At 46.2% G+C, this 23125-nt stretch overlaps 3 protein-coding genes across 6 annotated transcripts in view; 1 reads left to right on the top strand and 2 right to left on the bottom strand.

The window, feature by feature from the left end:
• The window catches only part of APBA2 (amyloid beta precursor protein binding family A member 2), a 60196-nt gene extending 56481 nt beyond the window's left edge, over nt 1-3715 (bottom strand). The window contains exon 1 of one of the 4 annotated variants that reach the window (XM_034409420.3): nt 3350-3715. The gene's annotated coding sequence lies outside the window, so the exon portion shown is untranslated. Of the gene's footprint in view, nt 1-2836; nt 3224-3349 lie in introns of those variants that run through there. The other 3 variants (XM_034409416.3, XM_087878298.1, XM_034409419.3) reach the window with 3 other exon arrangements.
• A 4165-nt stretch (nt 3716-7880) lies between these two features.
• MCEE (methylmalonyl-CoA epimerase) lies at nt 7881-12277 on the bottom strand. The gene is made up of 3 exons (XM_034409422.3): nt 11980-12277; nt 8498-8823; nt 7881-8347 (listed from the first exon to the last, which is right to left on the bottom strand). Exons 1-3 carry the CDS (start codon nt 12008-12010, stop codon nt 8195-8197), a joined length of 510 nt encoding a protein of 169 aa, XP_034265313.2. The 5' UTR covers nt 12011-12277; the 3' UTR covers nt 7881-8194.
• On the top strand, nt 12146-22670 carry MPHOSPH10 (M-phase phosphoprotein 10). Its single transcript, XM_034409415.3, has 11 exons — nt 12146-12856; nt 14116-14782; nt 15177-15340; nt 15877-16057; nt 16236-16377; nt 16782-16849; nt 17499-17636; nt 18706-18816; nt 19214-19321; nt 19694-19921; nt 21061-22670. The coding sequence occupies exons 1-11, from the start codon at nt 12759-12761 to the stop codon at nt 21205-21207; spliced, it is 2052 nt and encodes a 683-aa protein (XP_034265306.2). The 5' UTR covers nt 12146-12758; the 3' UTR covers nt 21208-22670.
• The last annotated feature ends 455 nt before the right edge of the window (nt 22671-23125 follow it).

Raw genomic sequence — 23125 nt, forward strand, 5'->3', positions numbered from 1 at the left:
GCCACCTATTTGTCTCCTGGAAGCAGGCAGCTGAAGGCTTGGTGGAAAGATGGGGCAGCTCAAAGGGATGGAAAATAAAGCTTCTTTCGCCTGCTGGCTTGCCGTCTTTCTTTTGGAAAGAGCTCTTGTGGGCCCACAGGCAGCTCAGGTGCTTGGGGGGAGGAAGGGAAGAGGGCAGGGCCATGAGGGGCCCATACTTGGCTTCCTGGAACTGCACAAAATCTGCCTTTCTCTAAATTTATAGGGGCACATCCATTCTTGGAAGGTGCCTAAGGAATTTTCTGCTGCATGGAGATGTCTATAAGGCACTGTTTCTCAACCTTGGCCACCTTTAAGAGGGGCAGACTTCAACTCCCAGAACTCCCCAGCCAGCTAAGCTTGGCTGGCTGAGGAATTCTGGGAGTTGAAGTCCGCCCCTCTTCAAGTGGCCAAGGTTGAGCAACCCAGCTTTAGAGTTGTATTAAGACATGACGTTTTTTAGTGGCGTCGTTCAATGCAACCATTGGTATAATCAACGCTTTAAAAGTGGGGAACTCTTTAAGCCCCAGCATTAAGAATGGATTTACATTGGACCAGACGATGCTCAAACCAGCGCATCTCTGGAGCGAGTCCACTTTCTCCTGTGTCATGCCTCAAGAGAATTTCTCCTCCATTGCAAGCTGTTTTCGGGACCAGACTGCCAGATTCCGCGACTTCTTTATCCCACCCGTCTTCCGTGAAGCTCGGGGGAGACCCACCCTCCATTTCCTTGCTCACACAATGGCTTTGCAAGGGAAACACAGCTGACACCTGGCCCAGATTAAGGTAGAAATGAGATCTGAACCCAGGTATTTATGATCCTGGGTGGAGACGCTGGTATTAATGATAAAGTTGGTAGCAACTGCACTGCACACCAAATGTGAATTTTACCCTTATGGGTAACCGTAATCAGAACTATTATAAGTCAAGAAATGACTCTGGGCAGCTTACAGCATTATGTATGCATAGAATTAAATCCGAATGCTGTGAAATTTTCCTGGCAAGCAAGGCCCTTCATTGCTAGCCGCATTCTGAATAAATAAATAAATAAATAAAAATCTCTTTTGCAATTTGATCTTGCAGGCTTTACAAAATCCATCCAGGGGGATGTAGGAGAGGCAGGATCCCAAGGCCATCCGGATGGAGCAATAGGAAGGACAGATCTCGTGGTCGTGGGCCAACTGGCTTTGGGGACCGGCTCTGCCAAGCATCCCATTTCTAGTTGTGCATGTATTTGGATGCAAAAGAAATGCATATACTTGTGGTTTTTTTTTCACAAGCAATGCAAGGATTATAATGCAAACGGCACACAGTCCCCTCGGTACGCAAATGCAAGCAGCAGGATTATTTCCAAGTTGCAAATGCCAGAGGCTCTAAAACACTAAAGTGAAATAAATTTATAAGCGCACAGCACGTTTTTGCCAGCCATTTAAGCCTTCCTACTGTTTTTCTCAATTTAGCATTAAGTGCAGAACCGGGGAGGGGAATCAATCCCGCTACTCCTGGCCTGGATTGGGGAGAAGCATCCAGTCAGAGCCCACTTAGTGGGAAAGGGGAGGGGGGGAGGGAAGGAGAACATCCAGGTTATAATTTGTCACACTGTTTACTCCATGAAAAAACGAAGCGGAGAATTTTTAATTGAGCCTTCCTCCCTACAGACCTCATTATGACGGGGAGGCAAAACTCCATCAAAAGGCTCTGCTTTCAAGGCAGGGTTTTAGGAAAGGGGGGGGGAGTGGGGGGAAAGACAGGCAAAACTTGGGAGAAAGAAAAAAAAAAGGGAGATGAAAGAGGGAAGGGTCCTAGCATCTTCAAGAGAGAAGGATCCTAGCATCTTAATATCCTGGGGTTTGTTTTTTCTTTTTCACCTTTACCTTGTTCCAGAGCAAAACAAACGTGCATTTGAACCCCCCTCCCTTTTTAAAACCAGCATCACCTCTGCAGAAGATGAGAAATAATAACGCCTCCCCCCCCCTCCCCACTTCCACCAATCCTGAGAAGGTTGGAAAACAGGTGGAAGGACAGCCCAATCCTTCTTGGTGGGCACGCAGGGTGATTTTTACACCTGGGGTGTATGATCTGTACCTCCAGGCCTTCTTAGGAGGACAGAGAGAGAGAGAGAGAGAGGGTCTCCTAGGTTGTGCCCCCAGCCTCAGCCATCTGCAGCCCCACAGAGCTTCATGCCACCAGCAATGTCTGCCTCCCCCCCCCCCCCCCCCAGCCCCAAACCAGCAGAGCCTGCAAGAAAACACCCGCCAGGAATCACAGCCAGGACAGGTCAAACTGGAACAAAACAAGGAGACTGCGGTGGTAGGAGGAAGGATCGGTGCAGGGACCCCCATTTCCCCCCCCTCCCTCCGAGCGCTGAGCAGCCTGCAGCAACGGCGAAGCTCTGCCCCCCCCCTCCCTCCCAGCCTCGCCTTCTCGCTCCCGCCCGGCAATTCCACAATAGCGGGCATAGGAAGCGATGCCCGCCCGGTGCCAGGCGGAGAAAATCTCGCTCGGGCTCTGGGTTGCCCGGCCCCCGTTTAACACCCGCAGCCCCGGCTTAGCCTGCAGCCAGGGGATCCGACCACCAAGCCAGGCCAAGCAGCCCCCTCCTCACCCCGGGGCTCTCCTCCTCCCGAGCAGGGCAGGAAAGCCAGGGGAAAGCTGCGCCCCCTCCCCAGCCGCCCCAGGGTTTCCAACGGGCTGCCTTGAGTGAGGGATTGTTCTCCCACCCAGCGGGGAAGAGTGGGGGGGGGGAGGTTAAGGCTGCATATGCCAGACCCCCTCTTCGCCCCAAGACCTCTGCCAAGGGCCCACCGGTTGCACTCACCGCTTCTGGCGGGGACCCTCGGCTCTTCCCTGCTGCAAATCTCTGAGGGGTCCCCCTTCGCCAAGCTACAGGGGCCGGAGGGGCTACCCCGAGATGGCTCTCTCTCGACCCCCCAGGAAGTGGGGGGGCAGGAGGGCCTCGAGCGCCGGCGGGTGAGATGCGACCCGCCTCCTCCCTGCCTCCAAGTACCAGAAGTTGGGTTTTTTTTTGGGGGGGGGGGCTGGGGTCTTCCGGCCGCGGGGTGGGGGGAGGGCAGCCGGCAGGGCTTGGCTAGGGGGTCCCTGGATGCGGCAGGCGGGGCGGGGGGCACCGAGCAAGACCGCAGGTCCCCTCTTGCAAAAGCCCCCCAGCCTCCAATGCAACCCCCGATCGCTCCTCTCTCTCTCTGGGGAGCCGTAGGGAGGGGCGCCGAGGAGCTGGGGAGGGGGGAGCCGCACCGCTGCACCGGCCTCCAGCCCCCCCCCCCGCCCTCGCATGCCCGGGGCTTTGTCTGCCGGTCCCCCTCGGACTTACCTGGCCGGGCGCGGCGCGATCTCGGAGCGGCTCCCTGGCAGGCGGCGGCGGCGGCGATGGGGAGGGCAGGGCTGACGGTGCGGAGTGGGGGGGGGGGGGAGACCGAGGCGGAGCGGCAGCAGCGACACCCCCGCTCTTTGTGCGGCGGCTCCGCGCACCGCGACGGCTGATTAGCCCGGGAAGCTGAGTGCGCCAAGCGAGCGCCCCCCGCGCCCCGGAACCTGCATGGCTGCCGGGAAGGGGAAGGGGGGGCTGATGGACTTGGGGGTGGGAGGGGGGGATGCTTGGGTGCCTCCCGATTGGCAGCTGGGGGAGGGCGGTCCCCTTCTGCCGCGCGGAGGGGGGGCAGGAATTCAACGGTAGACTGCCTTGGCTTGGGGGGGCTCTCTCCCTGGAGGGGGGGCTTCCTCCCGAGGAGCTGAGTGCAGGGGCTGGCAGCATAACCCAGCCACCGAAGGGAGGGGTGTGCAAGGCATAAAGGAGTTGAAAGGAGAAGGAAATAGCCCCCCCCCCATCCCCACCCAGGCCCCGAGGTCGCTTTCCGAGGTGCTGAGTTGCTAGCCAATTTCCTCCTCTTCCTCATCCTCAATTCCCTGGGGTCTCCTTCAAGGTGGGCGCCTCCTTTATCTTGCCCCGGGGGGCGGGGAGAAAACCTTGAAGGAGGCTCCTCTGGGGTGCTTGGAGCAGCCCCTCTCTTGGGTCACTCCTGGTGACCTCCCCCCCCTCCCCCATTGGGCAGGAAGTCACTTCTCCTGATGTGGTTGGACTACAAATCCTAAGAGGCACAGCCGGGATGGGGAGACTTGACCTCCACCACCCCACCTCCCAAGGGCTCCCCTGCCAAGTCTAAAAATTAACCTTGGCAACTTTAAAGATGTGTGGACTTCAATTCCCAGAATTCCCCAGCCAGCAGAGCTGGCTGGGGAATTCTGGGAGTTGAACTCCACATCCTGACTGAGGAATTCTGGGAGTTGAAGTCCACCTTAAAATTCCCAGGTTGGAAAAAAAAAAGTGCCTTAAACCATCTCTCTGGGCAAAATTTAAATTCATCTGCCAAGTTTTAACGCCTACAGTGGAAATGGCCACATAAAGACGCCTCAAGACTATTATGCTTCATTTTTTAGGTCCTCTGACTTGCAAAAAGAAAAAGAAAAAAGGAAGAAAAATGAAGCCCAGTTAAGAAGCCAGACCACCAGCCTCTCAGGGGATTCTGGCCTCATCCTAACAGTGAGGTGACCTCAAAGGACAGCCGCCTTTTGATGGCCAGAGGAGAGGGAGGAAAAAAAGGAACCGAATGCTGCTACTTTGCCAATTACAACCTGTGAGGATCAGAAGTTTATTTATCAGCCATTAAATTGCACTGGGAATTGTGGGTACCACCACCAATCTCGCTCCAGGCGAAACTGGATCCTATTTGTTTCTGCCAGATGCTCACCACGGTGCCTATTTTCAGATCCCCAGACTTGGTAAATGTTTTTTAATAAGAGACACAGGTAGTCCTTGACTTAAGACCATAACTGAGCCTAAAACGTCCATAGCTTTTTTGTCCCATTTTACAGCCCTTTTCGCCACAGTCGTGAAGTGAATTCCCTGCAGTTGCTGAATTAGCAAAACAGTTCTTAAGTGAGTCCGGCTTCCCTGTTGATTTTGCTTGTCACACGGTCGCAAAAGGGGATCACGTCACCCCCTCCCCCCCAGAACACTGAAATTTTAAACTCCCTTAAAGGAAAAATATTGAACGAAAGGAAGGAATGGAATATTTTGCCATAAATTTGATGGCCCATTAAAAAGCAGGTAACCAGCAGAAGGTTATTGCAGCGTAGGAAAGCCTCCCATTAAAAGGGGCAGGAATGAACAAAGATTTGGGGAGGGTCTCCTAGTTGCACACCGAATTGGCCGATGTATTTTAAGGCGACATTGTTTTTAATGAAGTGTCACTTGATCTTTTTTTCCCCCCATTCCATTTGAACTGTTTAAGCAAAACAGCTGAAAATCTTTTTGATGGGTTTAATTGGCTTGCAAGCCAGTTTGGAGTGGTGGATCTTCTCACGACTTCCAAAAAGGATCTAGAACTCTGTGCTAAAATGATTAAAATTTAGTTACGGGCAAGATGGAAACAGTAAAGTATAGATTTCTGAATATTAACCTTCAGAAAAAACACAGGTCTTCACCAAATGTTCAGAGAGAAATTGCAGGACGCATGCATTTATAGCCCAGCTGAAATCCATTAATATTTATATTTCTTTGCTTTTGTTTTCTTAGAGAGGTGTTCTCCATACAACTGCAAAAAAATGAAAAACATGTCACCTCTAAGTGAGGATTGGCCGATGTTAAATTACAGTCCAGTTTCCCAAATCAGGATAAAAGCTTTTGGTGTCATCCGATGGCTAATTATCTCTGACTCACAGCTCACTTAAGACACTTTACTGGGTTCTACCAGCAGAAAACACGCCATCAAATTTGCTCAAATTTCCATTTCTCCCAGGTGGCGCTAAACATAAAAAGGGAGCTGCGTTATCACTGCAGGCAAACGAGGTCAAAATATCCCAGACACCAGGTCCCCGAGGTTGCAGAGTTCAAAGTCTGCCTGGCCTTGAAGCAACTATAGAAGTCCTCGAGTTACGACAATTAGGACCAGAATCTCCATTGCTAAGCAAGATGGTTGGTCAATGGGTCATGCCCGTTTTTCTGATTTTTTTTTGGCCACGGGTATGAAGCAAATAACTGCAGCCGTTAAGTGAGTCATACAGTCATTAAGCAAAGCCACTGGGAAGGTGACAAATGGCAACCCCAGGAATCCGGAAGGCTACCACCTTTATAAATACTGTATGTGCCAGTGGCCAAGCACACAAATTTCGATCAGGTAACCATGGGAATGCTGCAATGATTAAGCGCAAGGGCCTGTTGCCACTATTTTCACTGCCATTGCAACTTTGGTCACTAAACGAATGACTGTAAATCAAGGACTACCTTTAATTGGAAGATATAAGGGTAGGACTTAAAGGAACGAGAGAAAATGGGCGCATTGCAGCCACCCCAACTGTTCTTCCCCTGAACCTTCATTTTTGATCCCGAGGCTCGTTCACTGTCCTACCAAAGTCAGATTCAGCTGCTCAGCTTCTAAACAAAAAATCATGGTGACCGTCCTCCAGTTAAAACAGCAAAAATCTAGGTCTAGCAGAACATTAAGAAATCCTCACAAATGTTTGACGCTTTGTCCATGTTTAAGATGAACAAACCCGGAGGAATCTAGCTTAGTGCATCTTCTCTTCCTTAAAATCTACAAATTTTCCTTGCTTTTAGCACTCTTTCCATTGATGGTTAGCTGCTATTTATGGTCTACCATGAAAATATTCACTTTTTGCACGCTTAGTTCTTGCTGTTGGCTTATCAATGTTAGGAAGCTTGATTGTATAGTTTGTAGTAACCTGTTTGTAATCATCTGTCATTTCCTACTGACATACATTGGTAGCAGATATAGGACAAAGCAGGGACTTATTTTGGAATAAATTAAAATCACATCATGACCGGTTGTAAGCTGAGGGAATATACTGGTCCAGTATCTGATTTTTCTTCGTATAAACGATTCTGCATTTGGATGGTTAGCTGGCTGAGACATTGGTATTTGAACATAGATCTTTTTAGCATTTATATTTTGTGTTTTACTACTCTGGATGAAATGTTAATATATATTGCTAGTCCATGTACGATATGCGATACGCTAAATAAATAAAGAAGTAAAATTCTGAATAGGGAGACAAGAAGGCCGTGTTTTCAATTACAGCCAAAAAAAATAAAAAAATAAAAAATCTACCGGCTCCTTTTGATGCAGCCACACATTTTTCTTAGCTGGTTAAACAAATCTGGCTTTTAATTGCTCATTGCTTATTCAAAGGATTTGAAATTATGAGCAGCTCTAATAACTAGAAATAATTCTCTTAGGGCTAGCAGCTGAATTTTTAAAAAAGATTTAAAGAGTGTTTCTTCCATATATATATACTGTATGTGTAAGTGTACCAAAAAGGCAACAACAGAGAAGAGGCTGCCTGAGAGCAACTGTTACAGGAAGGCAAAATTGCTCATAGGATAACAACTATCTTCTCATTATTAAGCGATGCTTCAGAATAAGAAAACCAACAGGAAAAAAAAGGCTTCAAGTGTTTTCTTAAGGGAATAACGGAGCAATTATGAAGAAAAGCACCTGTGAATCTCTACTGGTCTCCTGCCTTCTCGCTTGGAAATGGAGATTTTTCAGATCGGTTTCTTTCAAGGTGGTGTAAAATTAGACCCTGGACTTTCAACGGTTAGAGGAAAAACCAAAAATCCTAATGAGCACCCAGCTGATTAAGGAAATACATACTCCAAGGAACAGAAAATGCAGGCCCTAAAGCAATGTTTCTCAACCTCGGCAACTTTACCTGGCTGGGGAATTCTGGGAGTTGGAGTCCACCCATCTTAAAGTTGCCAAGGTTGAAAACCACTGCCCTGCCCTGTGTGGGTAAGTTGGCTCAAACACTCAAAAACACCCATCACCCTTTTCTCCTTGGTTTTTAATTGAAAATTTGTGATTCTTTATCTGAAGTTCTACTTCCATATTTCTGGTTACACTGTTTATTGGGGTGCATTCCCCGAAACTTGCCTGCTGATGTACAGGATCTCTCAGCGGAAACTGCCGCCGGGAGTCCTGTTCCTGCCCCTTCAAAACAGGGGCCCTGAAGTTTTGGGAGCCCCACCGGGGCACCTCAGATATGAGCCACGGAGAAGAGAGAGGTGCAAAGTCTCTCCTTGGCTAAGGAGAGTTTGGCTCTTGCAACGTGGGATGGACGCATCCTCCTTTTGGGAGAACTAGGCTTCTTCAAGTTCTACCAGCACCCCGTCACAGTCTTTGGGGTGCAGGAAAACCACTGGCTTTCCGTGAGCACCGATTTGGGGTTTGTCACTCAGAACGCGGATCTTTTTCCTCTTCAGCTCTTCGATGGCGTTGGAGATATTGTCCACCTGGCAAAACAAAGAGGTATCAGTTTTCGAAGAGTGACTTGTGAGAAATAGAGGGGTGCCTTCTTAAAACAAGAAGAGAAAACCTCTGGGGCCCCAGATGTTCCTCAAATACACCACTCAATGTGCATTGGAACCAAACCCAGAAAATACCTCCAGGCAGATGTGATGCATTCCCCCGGCCTTATTTTTCTGCAGGAAACCCGTGATGGGGCTCTTTTCTCCCAGGGGGTGCAGAAGTTCCAGTTTCGTGTTCCCCAGCTCCACGAAGACCGTGTAGACCCCGTGGTCGGGGAGGGGAAGGACCTCACTCACTCGGGCTTGTAGCACATCCCTGTACAGAGCGGTGGCTTTTTCCAGGTCAGGCACGGCGATGGCCACGTGGTTGAGCTGACCCAACTTCCACAAAGGTTGGGGAATCGCCTGGTCTGAGAACCATCTGACTATTGGAGATCTCCAGTGGAGGCGCGCGAAAAGCCCTGGGACAAGAAGAAAAACCATGTTTCCAGATGTGCAGGGTAACAGTTGGAAAGCCTGGGTGCTACGACTCTTCACCTCTGCGGGGTCCCAGGTGAAGCCCTGCAGGAGTGAAGGACGGTAAGACCACGAAGGAAGAACAATGGTCTTCAGATAACCAACATCCCAGATCTGGATGAGGACCCTGTGAGATCATCGTATTTTCCTGATATGTTCTGCCATCTTTGCTCTTTCTCCTGCTCTGAAAATTAGGGCGGTTACAGTTAGATTGCACTCTAGAATATTGTTTCGCAACTTTTGCAACATTAAGAGGCTGGCTGGGGAATTCTGGGAGTTGAAGTCCATCCCTCTTAACGTTGTCAAGGTTGAAAAAAAAACTATTTAGTTGTTGGGTTGAAATGTCAGCTCTGAAGACATTTAGACCTTACAAATATAGACCCTGTCAATGTATTTTTTTTCAGGGCAGCTCCAATGCATGGTCTTTGTCAGCAAACTGATTGTTTTTACCCTCCAGGAAAAAGTGCTGAGGTTCTGTTTTGCCCTTTCAAGTCTTGCTTTTCCATTTCACCGGGGCAGAAAATCCACGTGGGGTTTCCTTAATAGATCTGTCTCTACAAAAGTTTCCTTTTCCCCTCCTGCTAACATCTTGAAAAGCATTATTCATATATTATTAACTAACCTTCTGGAGCCCACGTTGCAATCCTTATTATGACCGTGTTTATTATTTAAAATATTTTTGCAACACTTTTTTATTATTATTTTCAAAACCCCAGAGTGCTGTACAAGTGCAAATAATTTCTCCTGGGGTGGTTTTTTCCTCCCCCTTTCTTTTAGGAACGACATGAGGGTGTTTGATGGAGAAAAGTCCGTTAAACCAGTGTTTCTCAACCTTGGAAGCTTGAAGATGGATGGACTTCAACTCCCAGAATCCCCCAGCCAGCGCTGCTGGCTGGGGGATTCTGGGAGTTGAAGTCCACCCATCTTCAAGCTACCAAGGTTGAGAAACACTGCGTTAAACAGTGCTGTCCTACTCAGAAAGAAATTCAATGGGACTTACTCCCAAGGGAAAAAAACAATAGCGTGTGCTTGTTTGTGTAGAGAAATGGAGCTAAGAATCAGCTAGTCCCTGGTTCGAATTTATCCTTCCTCAATATCCATTCGTGCTTTTCCTTTCCTCAGTTCTGGAAAACGGACCAGAATGATGTTGGTCTAACAACTGAAAAGGCTAAATTAAGAGGAGAGAAGTGTTTGAAAGTACAGGTACTCCTCGACTTACGACCACAATGGAGCCCAACATTTCTGTTGTTAAGTGAGACAGTCCCATTTTATGACCACTCTCACCACAGTTGCTAAGTAGATCACTGCAGTTAAATTAGTCACGCTGTTGTGACGTGAATCTGGCTGCCCTGTTGATCCTCAGGATGCAACTGTCATAAATGTGAGCCAGTTGCCAAGAATCTGAATTTTGATCACGTGACCACAGCGGTGCTGTAACAGTCATAAGTGTGAAAACGGTCATAAATCACTTTTTTCAATGCCACTGTAACTTCAATCAGTCACTAAATGTGATGTAAATCAGGGACTAACTGTATTGTTGAAAATGCTACCTCATTCTCAAGAATTTACAGACACACAAAAGTTACACTCTCAACAGCCAAATATCAAACTTTTCCAGACTGACAAAAGAGCCTGGTTTCCTTCTGCAGAAAGTGTGGATTGTGTACCCATGCCTGATATCCCCAAATGTCCTATATACAATGTTTATTGTTTCACAGGAGAAATCTTTTAGCATTTCTCTCCCCAGCTGTTAAGCACGCTGCAAAATGCCTGATGTTTCACATTCACAAATGTGTTAAAATTGCAAATATGAATAAGCTAATCCATTTTTCCTCCCCACATTAAGGCTGAGGGTAGGTACCACATTCTTGGCAGCAGAGGCAGCTTCAGACGGACATGAAAGAAATTGGCGCTTCCGTTGTTCAAATTTTGAATTTGTTGCCAACTTAGCTGCAGGCAGGACTGAGCGGCGAGTGACTTTGCCCTGCAGGGACTTGGGGGAAAACTACAGATGTGCCTCTTGGAGCTGCCACAACTCGTAGACGAATGTGACAAGCAGTTTACTGTTTGCTGGATTATTGGAAAGATCGCTGCAACAAAATAATGACGTGATGCAAGAAAAAATCAGTTTTGGAAGTTTCCCACCATCCTAAATGTTAGATATTATTATTATTATGGTTGATTGCACAGCCAGCCAGATGTTTAGACTGGATTTGGCATTTTACCCACCTATTGAGTCTTTCCCAAGGACTTGGGAGAGGCAGATCTTCTTATCTGATGATGTTAAAGGTACCATTATAGCTGTTTTGCTTTTTGCAATTATTATTATTGTTGGTGGTGGTCGCACAGCCAGCCAGATGTTTAGGCTGCCTTTGGCATTTTTGTCCATATATCAAGTTCAAGAATTGGAGGCAGCGTTTGTCAAACTTGGGAACTTTATAAAGTGTGCAGATTTCAACTCCAAGAATTCCTCAGCCACCATGCTGAGTGGGGAATCCTGGGAGTTGAAGTCTACCCATTTTTAAAGGACTATAAACTGGCTTAGAGAATTCTAGGAGTTGAAGTCCATTGAGAAACAGCGCTCTATCGACTCTAGTTCAGGTGATTCAGGAGTACTGCACAAAATGAAGCTCTCTTTGAAAAGCTACTATAGGACTGCCTACCCTACAAACAGGGATGTTGGGCTGTCTTCTCCCCACGTGCAGCACAGACCACAACCTGCGATTTCCCCAAAGCAGCCAGGTAGGTAAAAGAGGCAGGAGTTGCCCTGCGGTGGCAATGGAGCCTCCATGTACAGGAGCAGCCTGCCCCTAGAATGCATTCCGGACAAGGGAAGGAACTGAGTCCCGCCTTGCGCGCTTCCAAGCAGGGTCCCCGAGGGAAAGAGCATTGCACCCAGCTTGATTCCAGCTGTTGCAACCCCTAATCTCGCCAAGCGGCAGAATGGAGGATGGCTGCAGGCATTCATGCGCGCCTGCACCAATGCAAGCATGCAAAATGTGCAAAAAGCCCCACCCAGCAAGGTTGCAAAGGGGTCTCGTGCGGAAAGCGCCTCCCTCCCTTCCCAGCCCCGTTTCTTCCCCCAACTCCCCAGCACGTACCTGCCACCAGTTTAGCCTTGAGGGCAGCCATCTTTATACCTGGCACGGCCAGGCTCGGCTCCTCCGCCTTTTCCGCGAGGTGAAGCCAAAAGAGAACTGGCAACGGCGTCGCCGCGGGGCCAAAAGGAGGCGGAGGAGGAACAGCAGCCGCTCGCAAAGCACCGCCGCTGGGTCCTAGCGCCAACCTCTTTAAAGGGTTCCCGCCCCAAATAGCTACCTTTTCATGTACATATTTAACAACCACAACAACAAAAAGAGAGGTGACAATGCAAGGCAGGGGATGCAGCACTTAGGGGCGGCGAGGCTCTTTCCGATCAGCGGGAGGTTGGAGAAGAATTCAAAGGATGCGTGGGGGTTGTGTGTCTGTTGCAAAGCAGGGTTTTCTTTTTCCAAAGGTTGAATGCGCTCCGACGATGCCACCTGCCCCAAAGGACCCGCCTTTGTCTGTGCATGCCCACCCCGTGCAAACTCTCGCTCAGCCTTTCCATAGGATGGCCGCCCCACCTTGCAGGGCTGTTGGGAAGATATAAGGGACAGAAAGCAGCAAAGAGAGATGCGGAGGGAGAGGAGGGAGAGCAGTGCAATAAAAGCGTCCGGACGGAGCCTTCTCCCCATTGCAAAGGGCTCGGGAACTACACTTGTTTGCCCGGGCAGGCCGCCGTTATCGAGCAAAACCACCCGGACCTTTTTTTTCCCCGGCGGAACCTTCCTCCGCGGAGCGCGCGTTGCCGGGCGGACCCGTTTGGGGGACGGACGCGCCGAAGAGGCGCCCTAGAAGCATGGTGGACCTCGCTGCGGCGCCGTCTCCACGGCAGCGGCTGGACACGTGTTTGGAGCTTCTGGGAGCCGCCGCGGGTCGCCCCGAGCAGTTCCTCAGGTAGAGGCGGGCTAAGAGGCGGGTTCGGGCGGGGATCGGTCTCCCCCGAAGGGTTGCACTACAACGCCCATCGCTCCCAGCCTGCGGGGCAGGCAGAGGGACCCTCTTGGAGGGCGGCGGCGGCGGCGGCGGCTTGGTTCCGTCAGGTGCAGCCCAGAGGGCGCCCGATTGGGGAAGGAGGGGGATTCCAGGGAGGGTCCCGGAGAAGAATCGCCCCTCTCCCGTCCTTCCTTCCTTGGGCTGTTTGTCTCATCCCCGCGCCTGCTGGCTCTGTGTCCTGGGAACCTCCTTTGCAATGAAATAATAGCCATGCCATGATTGATTACATGGTTTGATTATTTTAATGGGTTAAAATATTTAATATATGTTTTAAATTTATATTTATACATGTATGTATTTTGTATGTATTTCATGTTTTATTGGGTTTGTTTTTATTGTTGTGAGCCGCCCTGAGTACACGGAGATAGGGCGGCATACAAATCACATAAAATAAATAAATAATAAATAAATAAATGATTGATTAAGCTAGTTTGCAGCCCAACTCTCCATGACTGAAAGGCTCACGACAAATAAATTGCAGAGCAATCAATGAAACATGAAATAATGGTAATGATTGATGCTGCCCAAATCTCAATGGCTCTGAGCAGTTTACAACAATCAAATTAACAATAAAGCCGATAAAACATCATCATAATATGATTCTTGATGAATGTATCTTTTCTTTTATGTATACTGAGAGCCTATGTACCAAAGAGAAATTCTTTGTGTGTCCAATCACACTTGGCCAATAAAGAACTCTCCTCTCCTCTCCTCTCCTCTCCTCTCCTCTCCTCTCCTCTCCTCTACATTTCCACTTTCCTATTCTTATTCCTATTCTATTCTATTCTGATAATGGTGACTTATTAAGCTTGTATGTTACCTGACTCTCTACCTTGGATGGCTTGCAACAAATTACAATAAAACCAGTAAAAACAAAATAATATTAATGGTTTATTAAACTTGTTTGCTGTCCAATTTTCAATGAGCCTGTGACTCACAGCCATCAAAAGAAATTTCAGTAAAATCGATAAAACCTAACAAGCTTGTATGCCACCTGATTCTCAATGACTTTGGGTGATTCACAAAGAAACCCTCTACCATGGCACCAATAAAATATCTAAAAAGTAAAGATAAAAGTTGGTGTGTGCCACGAAATGAGGACCTGGAGGGCCAGCCAGGCTTAAATTTGGTGAGGGGCCTGTAACATCTTTGCTTTCCAGTGTCCAGGATGGCCTTGCCGCTGACTTCGTCGCCTTGACCAAAGCGCTCTACGATTTTCATCATGCCCTTCGAGGAGAAACTGTGGCTGGAAGCCCTTTAGAACAGCTGGTGGTTGAGAACTTCGATGAGGAGCAGATCTGGCAACAGCTGGAGCTCCAGAACCATGCCGTCCTGGGCTCCTTGAAGAAAGCGGTTGCGAGAAACGTGGAGGACGAGGGAAAGGGGCTGCTTTCCCTTCTCCCAGACATTGAGGAGGAGGAGGAAGATGAGGCAGGAGATGGTGAGGAGGACATGGACACGGAGGACCAAGCGGAGAAGGAACCCAGCAGCAGTCACAGTGAAGAAGAAGACGATCTTGAGCAGAAGAAAAGCAATTCGGAAGCCTCCAAAAATGGTCTTTTCAGCGATGAGGATTCTGAGCTGGACTTTGATATCGATAAGTTAGAGCAGCAAACCCAAAAGTCAAAGAACATTAGGAAAAAGACGGGGACAGACTCCCTGGTGGACGACAAATTTTTCAAACTTTCCGAGATGGAGGCTGCGTTGGAGGCAGAGGAGAAAGAAGGAAACAAAGATAATGACAGTGATGGAATAGATTATTTCGAAGAGATTTTCTCTGAAGATGATGATGACGAGGAGGAGGAGTTTGGAGCAACGAAGAAGAAGGTAAGCGCTTGGGAGAAAATATTGTATTTTTATAAGGTAAATTTAGTCTGCTCTTAAAGATGATATTATTTTGAGACCCTTTGAGACAGGCAAAGAAAGACCTGGATTTCAAAACCATTCTCCAGATCAACTTAGAATAGCTGACTGGGGAATTCTGGAAATTGAAGTCCACAGATATTGTTGCAGACGGAATATTTATCAAATTTGTACAATTATTTTAAAGTTCTGCTTTGTTTACATGCATCCTTTGACAGAAAGGGGACTCTGGAAAATCCTACAGCAAAACTCTGCAGATATATCCCACATATTTTGAGAAGAACAGTTCTTTTAGTCATTCTCATTCCAGTGTGTTAAATATTCACTGTCCATCAACTTCTCTTTTCTTCTTCCTCAGGCAATTAAAAGTGCTCGGGATCTTAAATATAAAGATTACTTTGATCCTGTGGATGAGAGCAGCGATCCCCTGGATGAAAAGGAAGATGATCAAAATAACCAGAGTGGAGAAGGTGGAGAAGAAGAGGAGGAAGAGGAAGAAGGCAGTGCTGAGAGCGCTCCCGAGTATGTGGCTGATCTCTAAAGGCACAGTTCTATTTTAATAAGGAGTTATGAAATCTTTAATACTGTACATATATAATGCAAACTTTGTAGATACTCCAATAACAAGTATATTCAGTAAGAGCCAGTTGGTGTGGTGGTTCAGTTGCTGGCCTAGAAACCAGGAGACTGTGAGTTCTAGTCCCACTTTAGCCATGAAAGCCAGCTAGGTGACTTTGAGCCAATCACCAGGAATCTGTGAGTTCTAGTCCTGCCTTAGGCATGAGAGCCAGTTGTGTGACTGAGCCAATCGGCAGGGGACAGTGAGTTCTAGTCCCATCCCCTTAAGGCATGAAAGTCAATGGCTGACTTTGGGCCAATCACTCTATCTCACCCCAACGCACCTCGCAGGATTGTTGTGGAGAAAATAAGAGGAGGAAAGCGCATTAGGTATGTTCCCTGCCTTGAGTTACTAATAAAGTAATAAAGGCAGGATAAAAATGCAATAAATAAAAATATATGCCTAATGAATTTTTTTTTTTAATCCTGTGGTTGAATAGGAGCGCTGAGGACGTGGGTGGAATGAGACAGACCGAACGTGGGAAAAGCAAAGACCCTTCGAAAAGAGTGACTTTCTCCTTGCCCTTCGACAGCGACGTTGAAGAGGAAACTGAGCCATTCCAGGAAAAATCTAACAAGCCTCCCGAAATGAAATCATCCTTCGAGAAAAGACAGGAAAAGGTGAACATGCGCCTCGGCACTAGGCCTAAATCCATTTGCGCTGTTATCTGAAATTATCTTTATAAATACGAAATCTTCAGTCCGGAAGGAAAAAAAAACCAAAGTGAGTAAGGAACAAGAAACGGATGAAAACATTTGTGCCTTGGGAATTAAAGTTTGCTCGTTTCCTCCTTAACAGATGAGTGAAAAAATAAAATCCCTCGAAGAGGAGCTGCTGAAGGAGAAGCCGTGGCAACTGAAGGGCGAAATTGTGGGGCAGAAGAGACCAGAGAACAGCCTCTTGGAGGAGATGCTGCTGTTTGACCACGCAGTCCGAATGGGTAACCCTTGAACTCAGCACAGAGACGCTTTTTCTGAAAAGCTCCGGGGAAGAAATGCTCCTTAGCGTTTACGTATTGGTTTATTTGATTTCTATCTCTCCTTTATTATTTATACAAATAACTCAACGGTGGTGAACATTTCCAACCCACCTTCCTCCTCTTATTTGCCTCTGTGAGGCGAGTTGGGCTGAGAGAGAGTGATTGGCTCAGAGTCACCCAGTCGGCTTTCATAGCTAAGGCAGGACTAGAACTCACAATTTCCCTTCTTTCTAGGCCAGCACCTGAGCCAAACTGGCTCTTATAGCTAGGAAAGCCAGTTTGTACATGTCCATCATCTGATTATTCTCAGAAAGGATATTGTTAAATCTCACTGGGGTTTGTTTTGTGGGTTTGTGTGTTCTCAGCTCCTATGGTCACGGAAGAAACGACGCTTGAGCTCGAAGAGATTATCAAGAGAAGGATAAAAGATCAGGCGAGTAAAAATTATTAATCTTTCTCTCATTTATGCTGCTTGAGAGAGGAATCTGTCCATTTGGCCACCATAGCTGCTCCGTGATTGATGCTGGTTTGCTGTTATTTGTGTTGTTTGGATGGTGGGTATCCTTGCTTGAAGGCGGTGGAGAAGATGGGTTTTTTTTGTTTTATAAGAATCCTTAAGAGCAGTGTTTCTCAACCTTGGAAGCTTGAAGATGGGTGGACTTCAACTCCCAGAATCCCCCAGCCAGCAACGCTGGCTGGGGGATTCTGGGAGTTGAAGTCCACCCATCTTCAAGCTTCCAAGGTTGAGAAACACTGCTTAAGAGTCTGTTGCTGTGGAATTTTTCTAAGGAAGCAATTAGGTGCTCCAGGGTTAAAAGGTTGCTAAGTTTTCATTATTCTGGTGTGGCTTTTTTTTAAAAAAAACTCTTTACATTGTACAGATTTGTGTTCTTAACTCCTGAAATTTTGTCAGCTAATTTTATGGCTTACTACAGAGAAAGAATTGCATTAAGGTGAAACTCACCCAAACTGAGATGCTCGTTGCTACCCGTGGCAAGCATTGCTATCTGGAGTTTCTTTTACAACACACAAACAAAAAAAATCCCTCCCAACGTATCATGTTAATATATTTTCTGTCCTAGGCTTGGGATGATGTTGTCCGTAAAGAAAAACCGAAAGACGATCCGTTTGAGTATAAGAAGCGTTTGACTCTGGATCATGAGAAGAGCAAATTGAGTCTGGCTGAAATTTACGAGCAGGAATATTTGAAACTGAACCAGGTGTGTTTATTTATTATTTATTTATCAGTCCAATTTATATGCCGCCCTTCTCTGTAGACTCAGGGCGGCTTAGAATGCATTATAGCAATAGCCTGCATACTTTTTTGTATATACCTGCTTATTAGGGCTTTCGGCCCCCCCTAAGCGGTGTTGTTCTATACAAAGTCGGCTTATTGCCCCCACAATCCGGGTCCTCAATTTACCTACCTCGAAAGGATGGAAGGCTGAGTCAACCTTGAGCCTGGTGAGATTCGAACTTGCACTAATTGCAGGCAGCTGGCAGCTAAGTGCTAGCACTTAACAGCACTTTAGTCCGCTGCACCACCGAGGCTCTTAGTGTCTTATTACTGAAATTTAGGATGTGCCTCGGCCGAAGCGGTTTGGTTATTTCTACTTGAAGACCCAGGAGTTGGTGGTTGTGTGAATACCCAATAAGTTAAGACCCTATCTTATATTTTTTTGAACCCCAAAATAAGCGCTTGGCCTTATTATTTTGGGGCACGTGGAGCAAGATGGGGCTCCTCTTGCCGTCTTACCTGATTTCCAGCTCTGCGTTTGAATATTTTTGGGGAGGGCTTATTTTAGCGCATACGCTCAAAACCCCGATTGGGCTTATTATCAGGGGATGTCTTATTTTCGGGGAAACAGGGTAAGTGGGGAAAAAAAAGAATTGCAAGTCAATTGCTAATTCTTAAGTGGATTTTACTGATTTGCTTTTGTTTTCTTATTCTGCTTGAATTATGTGTTAGGATTGGACAAGATGGTTAGAAATTAAGTTTGGGTTTTTAAGAAAGAAACAATATGGAAATATTCTACGTTTTTGAGAAATACTTCAGCAGCGCTCAAGGGTAACCTGGGTAAATACGAATCAAAAAGTTTCTCAGACCCCGTTTTATACCCACATATTTAATTTCTTGGCATTCAGCGGTAAAATACTACAAATCATTTTATAAAAGAAACCAAACCTTAAATTTTATACAAGATTAAAAATTAAGATATTTTATATCCTACCATACTTTTTTTAAAAAATGGGAATTGCTCTCCTTAATCCCACGTTGTGTTAATGCAGAAAAAAACGGAAGAGGAAGAAAAACCCGAGCATATCGAAATACAGAAAATGATGGACTCTCTCTTCGTCAAACTGGATGCCCTATCCAACTTCCACTTCATGCCGAAACCAGTAAGTACGGTGTCCCTGCAGACTTGGGGGAGCAGGTATTTTATGAATAAAAGCTGAAAGTTTTGAGTAGAAGGGTTGAGAATACTTAGTCTCCTTAGCAGACTTTTAAAGTCCATATCTGTGGTTCTCAACCTTGGTGACCTTAAGATGGGGGGGGCTCCAACTCCCAGAATTCCCCAGCCAGCATAGGGAAATTGAAGCTTCCCCATCTTAAAGTCACCACAGTTGAGAAACATAGTTCTCAATGTTTTTATGTCTCTGTAGGCTGATAAGTAGAGACGAAATGCAGCTTTTAGGCATTTTATCCACCCAATTACACTTCGCTTATTTTTAGGACTGCAATGGTTGAATGATGTATATATATCATGCCTCTTTTTTGTTTTGTTTTTTCCTGTAGCCTGTGCCAGAAGTTAAAATCGTCTCCAATCTCCCAGCAATCACCATGGAAGAGGTCGCTCCGGTGCATGTTAGCGATGCTGCCCTTCTGGCACCTGAAGAAGTCAAGGTGTGGCATTGAGATTTCTCCATCACTAGTCAATCCCATCCTTGGGAATCTTGTTCCTTGCCAGGTTGGGGTGAAGTCAGAGGGAGGTCATGTAGCTGATTTGACCCACATACCCACTGCTGCTTTTCTTAACGCCGGTGTCTGCCTTGCCTAAAGTAAAACGATGTCATTTCAGTGGGCTTTGAGGCCGGGGGAATAATTCCAGCAAACAGCTCCAAAGAGAAAGCAACATTTCTTGGGTTGTGGACATGTTAGTGGTGGGCCTGGGTTGGGTGTCACGGAGATTTCTGAGTTCCCTGCTAAGATTTGTGGGATCGAAATTGGTTGGTTTGGGGTTTTTTTGCCAAAATGCTTCACTCGCTTGGATTTTAGGAGAAGCACAAAGGGGGCGATGTGAAAACCGATGCCGAGAAGACCCCCACGGACAAGAAACGGGATCGTAGGAAGAAGAAGATGATGAAACGCCTGAAGCTGAAGGAGAAGGAGAGGAGGCAGAAACTCCTGGAGAGTAAATCGGAACCCAGCACCAAGCTCAGCAAAAAAGCCTCAGAGGCCCAGCTGAAAAAGCTGACCAAGGAAAGGGGCACCTCCTTGCTTAAGGTACGGTTAAGAAAGTGGGGCCGAAGACCCCCAGATCCCCAAACCTTGTCTGTCCGATGCCTTCAGCACGAGAGCACCTTCCATTTTTATAACATTGGCTGGCCATGAGCTGGTAGGCTGTTTTCTACAGCTGGGGAAAAAATGGTCCAAAAATCCCAGATTTTCAGGGCTGTTCCAAACCACAGCAGAGGGAAGGGAGATCCAGATGTGGGGGTGGGGGAGGACTTCCATCATTTCAGATCCTCTGAATGGTCTTGGATCAGATTCCCATCTATGCTCTTTCCAATCAAAAGACAGGCTTGGTTGGAAAGAGACGACTGTAATAGAGCAGTCGTATGCTGTGACAGTCGTAAAACAAGTTGGTCACGTAACCCACCTGATGTTAGGACCTTTTTTGTGACGGTTGTTAAACAAAACACCAAGGCTGTTGAGCAAACCCATTGTTCACTATGGTGCGGTTTTGCCCAAAAAATGGGAAGCTACATCTGGCATTTTGGCAAAATTGTCATAAAATGCAGTCACGTGATCGCTGGTTTCAGCACCCAAAGTGCAATCATATGACCGCCTGGGGGGAAAGCCACCGGGACCAGGTTGCAATTCCCGTTTTCCAAGAAGGTTGTAACTTCAATCAGTCACTAAGTGATCAGTCGTACGTCAAGGACTACCTCTATGCAACTTCTAACTGATTGAGCAGCGCCACAAATACAATTTTAAAAAGATAATGGTACAAAAAACAACAGTTACAAAGGAGCCGTTTCAAGAATCTTGAAGCTTTTGAGTAGAACCAACTTTCTCCCTGCCCTCCGTTAGAAACACAAACACACACACACCGCTTTCATCCTCCGTCCTCATTAGCATGTGCGAAGCACAAATGTGTAGATCTCGCCAAGCCCTTCTGGAGGAGGAAGAGGAGGAGGGGGGAATGTTGAGCTGCTGGGAAGATTGTGCTGCTTAACACAAGGGCTGCCAATGCTCTTTCGTCACGGTCACAATACAAACGGGCTTTTTCTCCCGAAAGCTTTGTGTGGCTCGGCCTGCTACTTTCGCATTTATTGAAAGGGTCTGTTTTATTTAAAGCATAAGTGTGTTTCCACTCTGCTCGTTTCAGTGACGCGCAATAAAACGCTTCTCCTTTGCAGGATGACGGCCGAGACAAAGCTTTGAAGTCCTCCAAGGCTTTCTTTTCTCAGCTGCAAGATCAAGTGAAAATGCAAATTAAGGAGGCGAAGAAAAGCCAGAAGAGACCAAAGAAGCGGGAACTCTCTGCCCAGAAGCTAAAGCTATGATAAATTATGCATGCCCTGCTTTGTATAAATTAAAATAAGGGTTGGATTTTTATTATTTTCTTAATTTAAAACTCTGCTTTGAATTAAACTCTGTTGATAGGCATACGCATATCTCCTTTTCTCTTGAAGTCACTGCTGTATGCAGGGTCTCCATCCGGTACGGTCACATTTAAAACTGCCATATTGCCTTTCTTCGACCTCAGCCTGCGGTCACTTCTGACTACTTGTCATTCCAAGCATTTTTCAGTCAAAGGAACGAAGGAATTAGGGACGATGAGGTCCTGTTGATTCTCAGCAATAACATAGAAGTGATTCATTTTTATTTTTTATTTATTTCTCAGGCTTGCCTTTGATCTTCCTCCCCAATCAGCCAACTGCAACCCTGCAAATTTTTCCAGCAGCATCCTAGTTCCTTTTTCCCTGCCTTCTGTTGTGAATCACTTGTAAAAATGCCAGTACTGGCTGGAGACACACTTTGATGTGAATCTTTGAAGGGATTCAGGTGGTTTTTAAGCTTGGACAGAATTAATATTAAATCGGTGCGTAAGTTCTATGTCAGTCCAGGGGTTTCAATGGAAGGCTTAATTTTTTTAAAAAAGTTTTTTATTAATAATTCAAATTTAAAAAACAATGGACATGGTTTGACATCTCTGGTTTCTAACATTTCCATCTAATTCAAATTAATAATATATTCCTTAATCTATACACAAATTTACATATATCTTACTTCATTACATGTCAAGCATACTACATAATTCCTCCTAAACAACTATATCCATATCCAATAAACTTAAATCACACACACAAGTTCAGTATACATTGACATATATATTTCTAGACATTCACTACACCTTCTTTTTGGCATTCTTCCTCTTGTCTAACCATTCATAAAATTTAGTCCAGGTTTCATAATATGTTGATTCACTTTTATTTTTGAGTTCCAAAGTGAGCCTGTCCATTTCTGCACAATTGAAGATTTTACATAACACTTCTTCTTCTGAAGGTGGAAGGCTTAATAAGATCTTCATCTATCCTCCGTTCCACACTTCTGATTGCATTTGTTTGGAATCTGTAAATACCTTCTGGGATTTGATATATTTGTTCCTTGGCCAAGAGGAATGATAAGAAAATGGTAGAGGGTTTCCTGATTGGGCAGGTGGTTGGACTGGAAGACCTCCAAGGTTCCTTCCAACTCTGTAGAGGTAGGTCAAAGGTCACGGTGCCAAGCTTCGAGCAGCGCACTGCCTTAGCTCATGCGCTGTGGTCTTTCCTGCTTCTATGATCTAATTCTTGGCTTTGATCTGCATTATCTCATCTAGAGAGGATGGCATCTTGGGGGGGGGTGTGTGTGTGAATAATTTCTATCCAATTAGAATACTGTTACTGTCCAGTCTTTTATCTGCTTGTGTAAAACTGTATAAAAATAAAGCTCTTTACGAAGGCGGGAGGGACATCTTGGAACAGAGCAAAAGCCTGGACCTCTGATTTACAACACAACTCTGTTACCTATAACTCCGTTATTCTGTACTCTGTAAACAGTTTATTGTATTTTCATGAGCTTGAATTCCTCCTAATGCCCCTAGGACGATGGGTGGCTACTATATTTCAAACCGTAGCCTGCTGTACATTAAAAACAATCCTTTTGTAGAAATTTAATTTTAAGAGACCTTTCATACTTGTCTGGTTAAAGCAGCTCCGTTTTCTCATCTTAACAGCACTAAAAGCAAGCAAGATAGCTCAGGAATCTTGATCACTATTCAAGATGCTTATTCAGTTTGGAAAATTACCTTTCAGGCTTATCGTTTGCTACAATTATCCCTTTTAAGCTGAAAAGAAGTTGTACGCCCTTAATGCCTTCTAGCAGAGTGGGGGAAGACAGTCTTATCAAAAGATGCCATTTAGCACCTGAAATGAACAG

This window comes from Pantherophis guttatus, chromosome 13, assembly GCF_059756535.1.
Source record: "Pantherophis guttatus breed Tessera chromosome 13, ASM5975653v1, whole genome shotgun sequence".
In the NCBI taxonomy this organism is placed as follows: Eukaryota; Metazoa; Chordata; class Lepidosauria; order Squamata; family Colubridae; genus Pantherophis; species Pantherophis guttatus.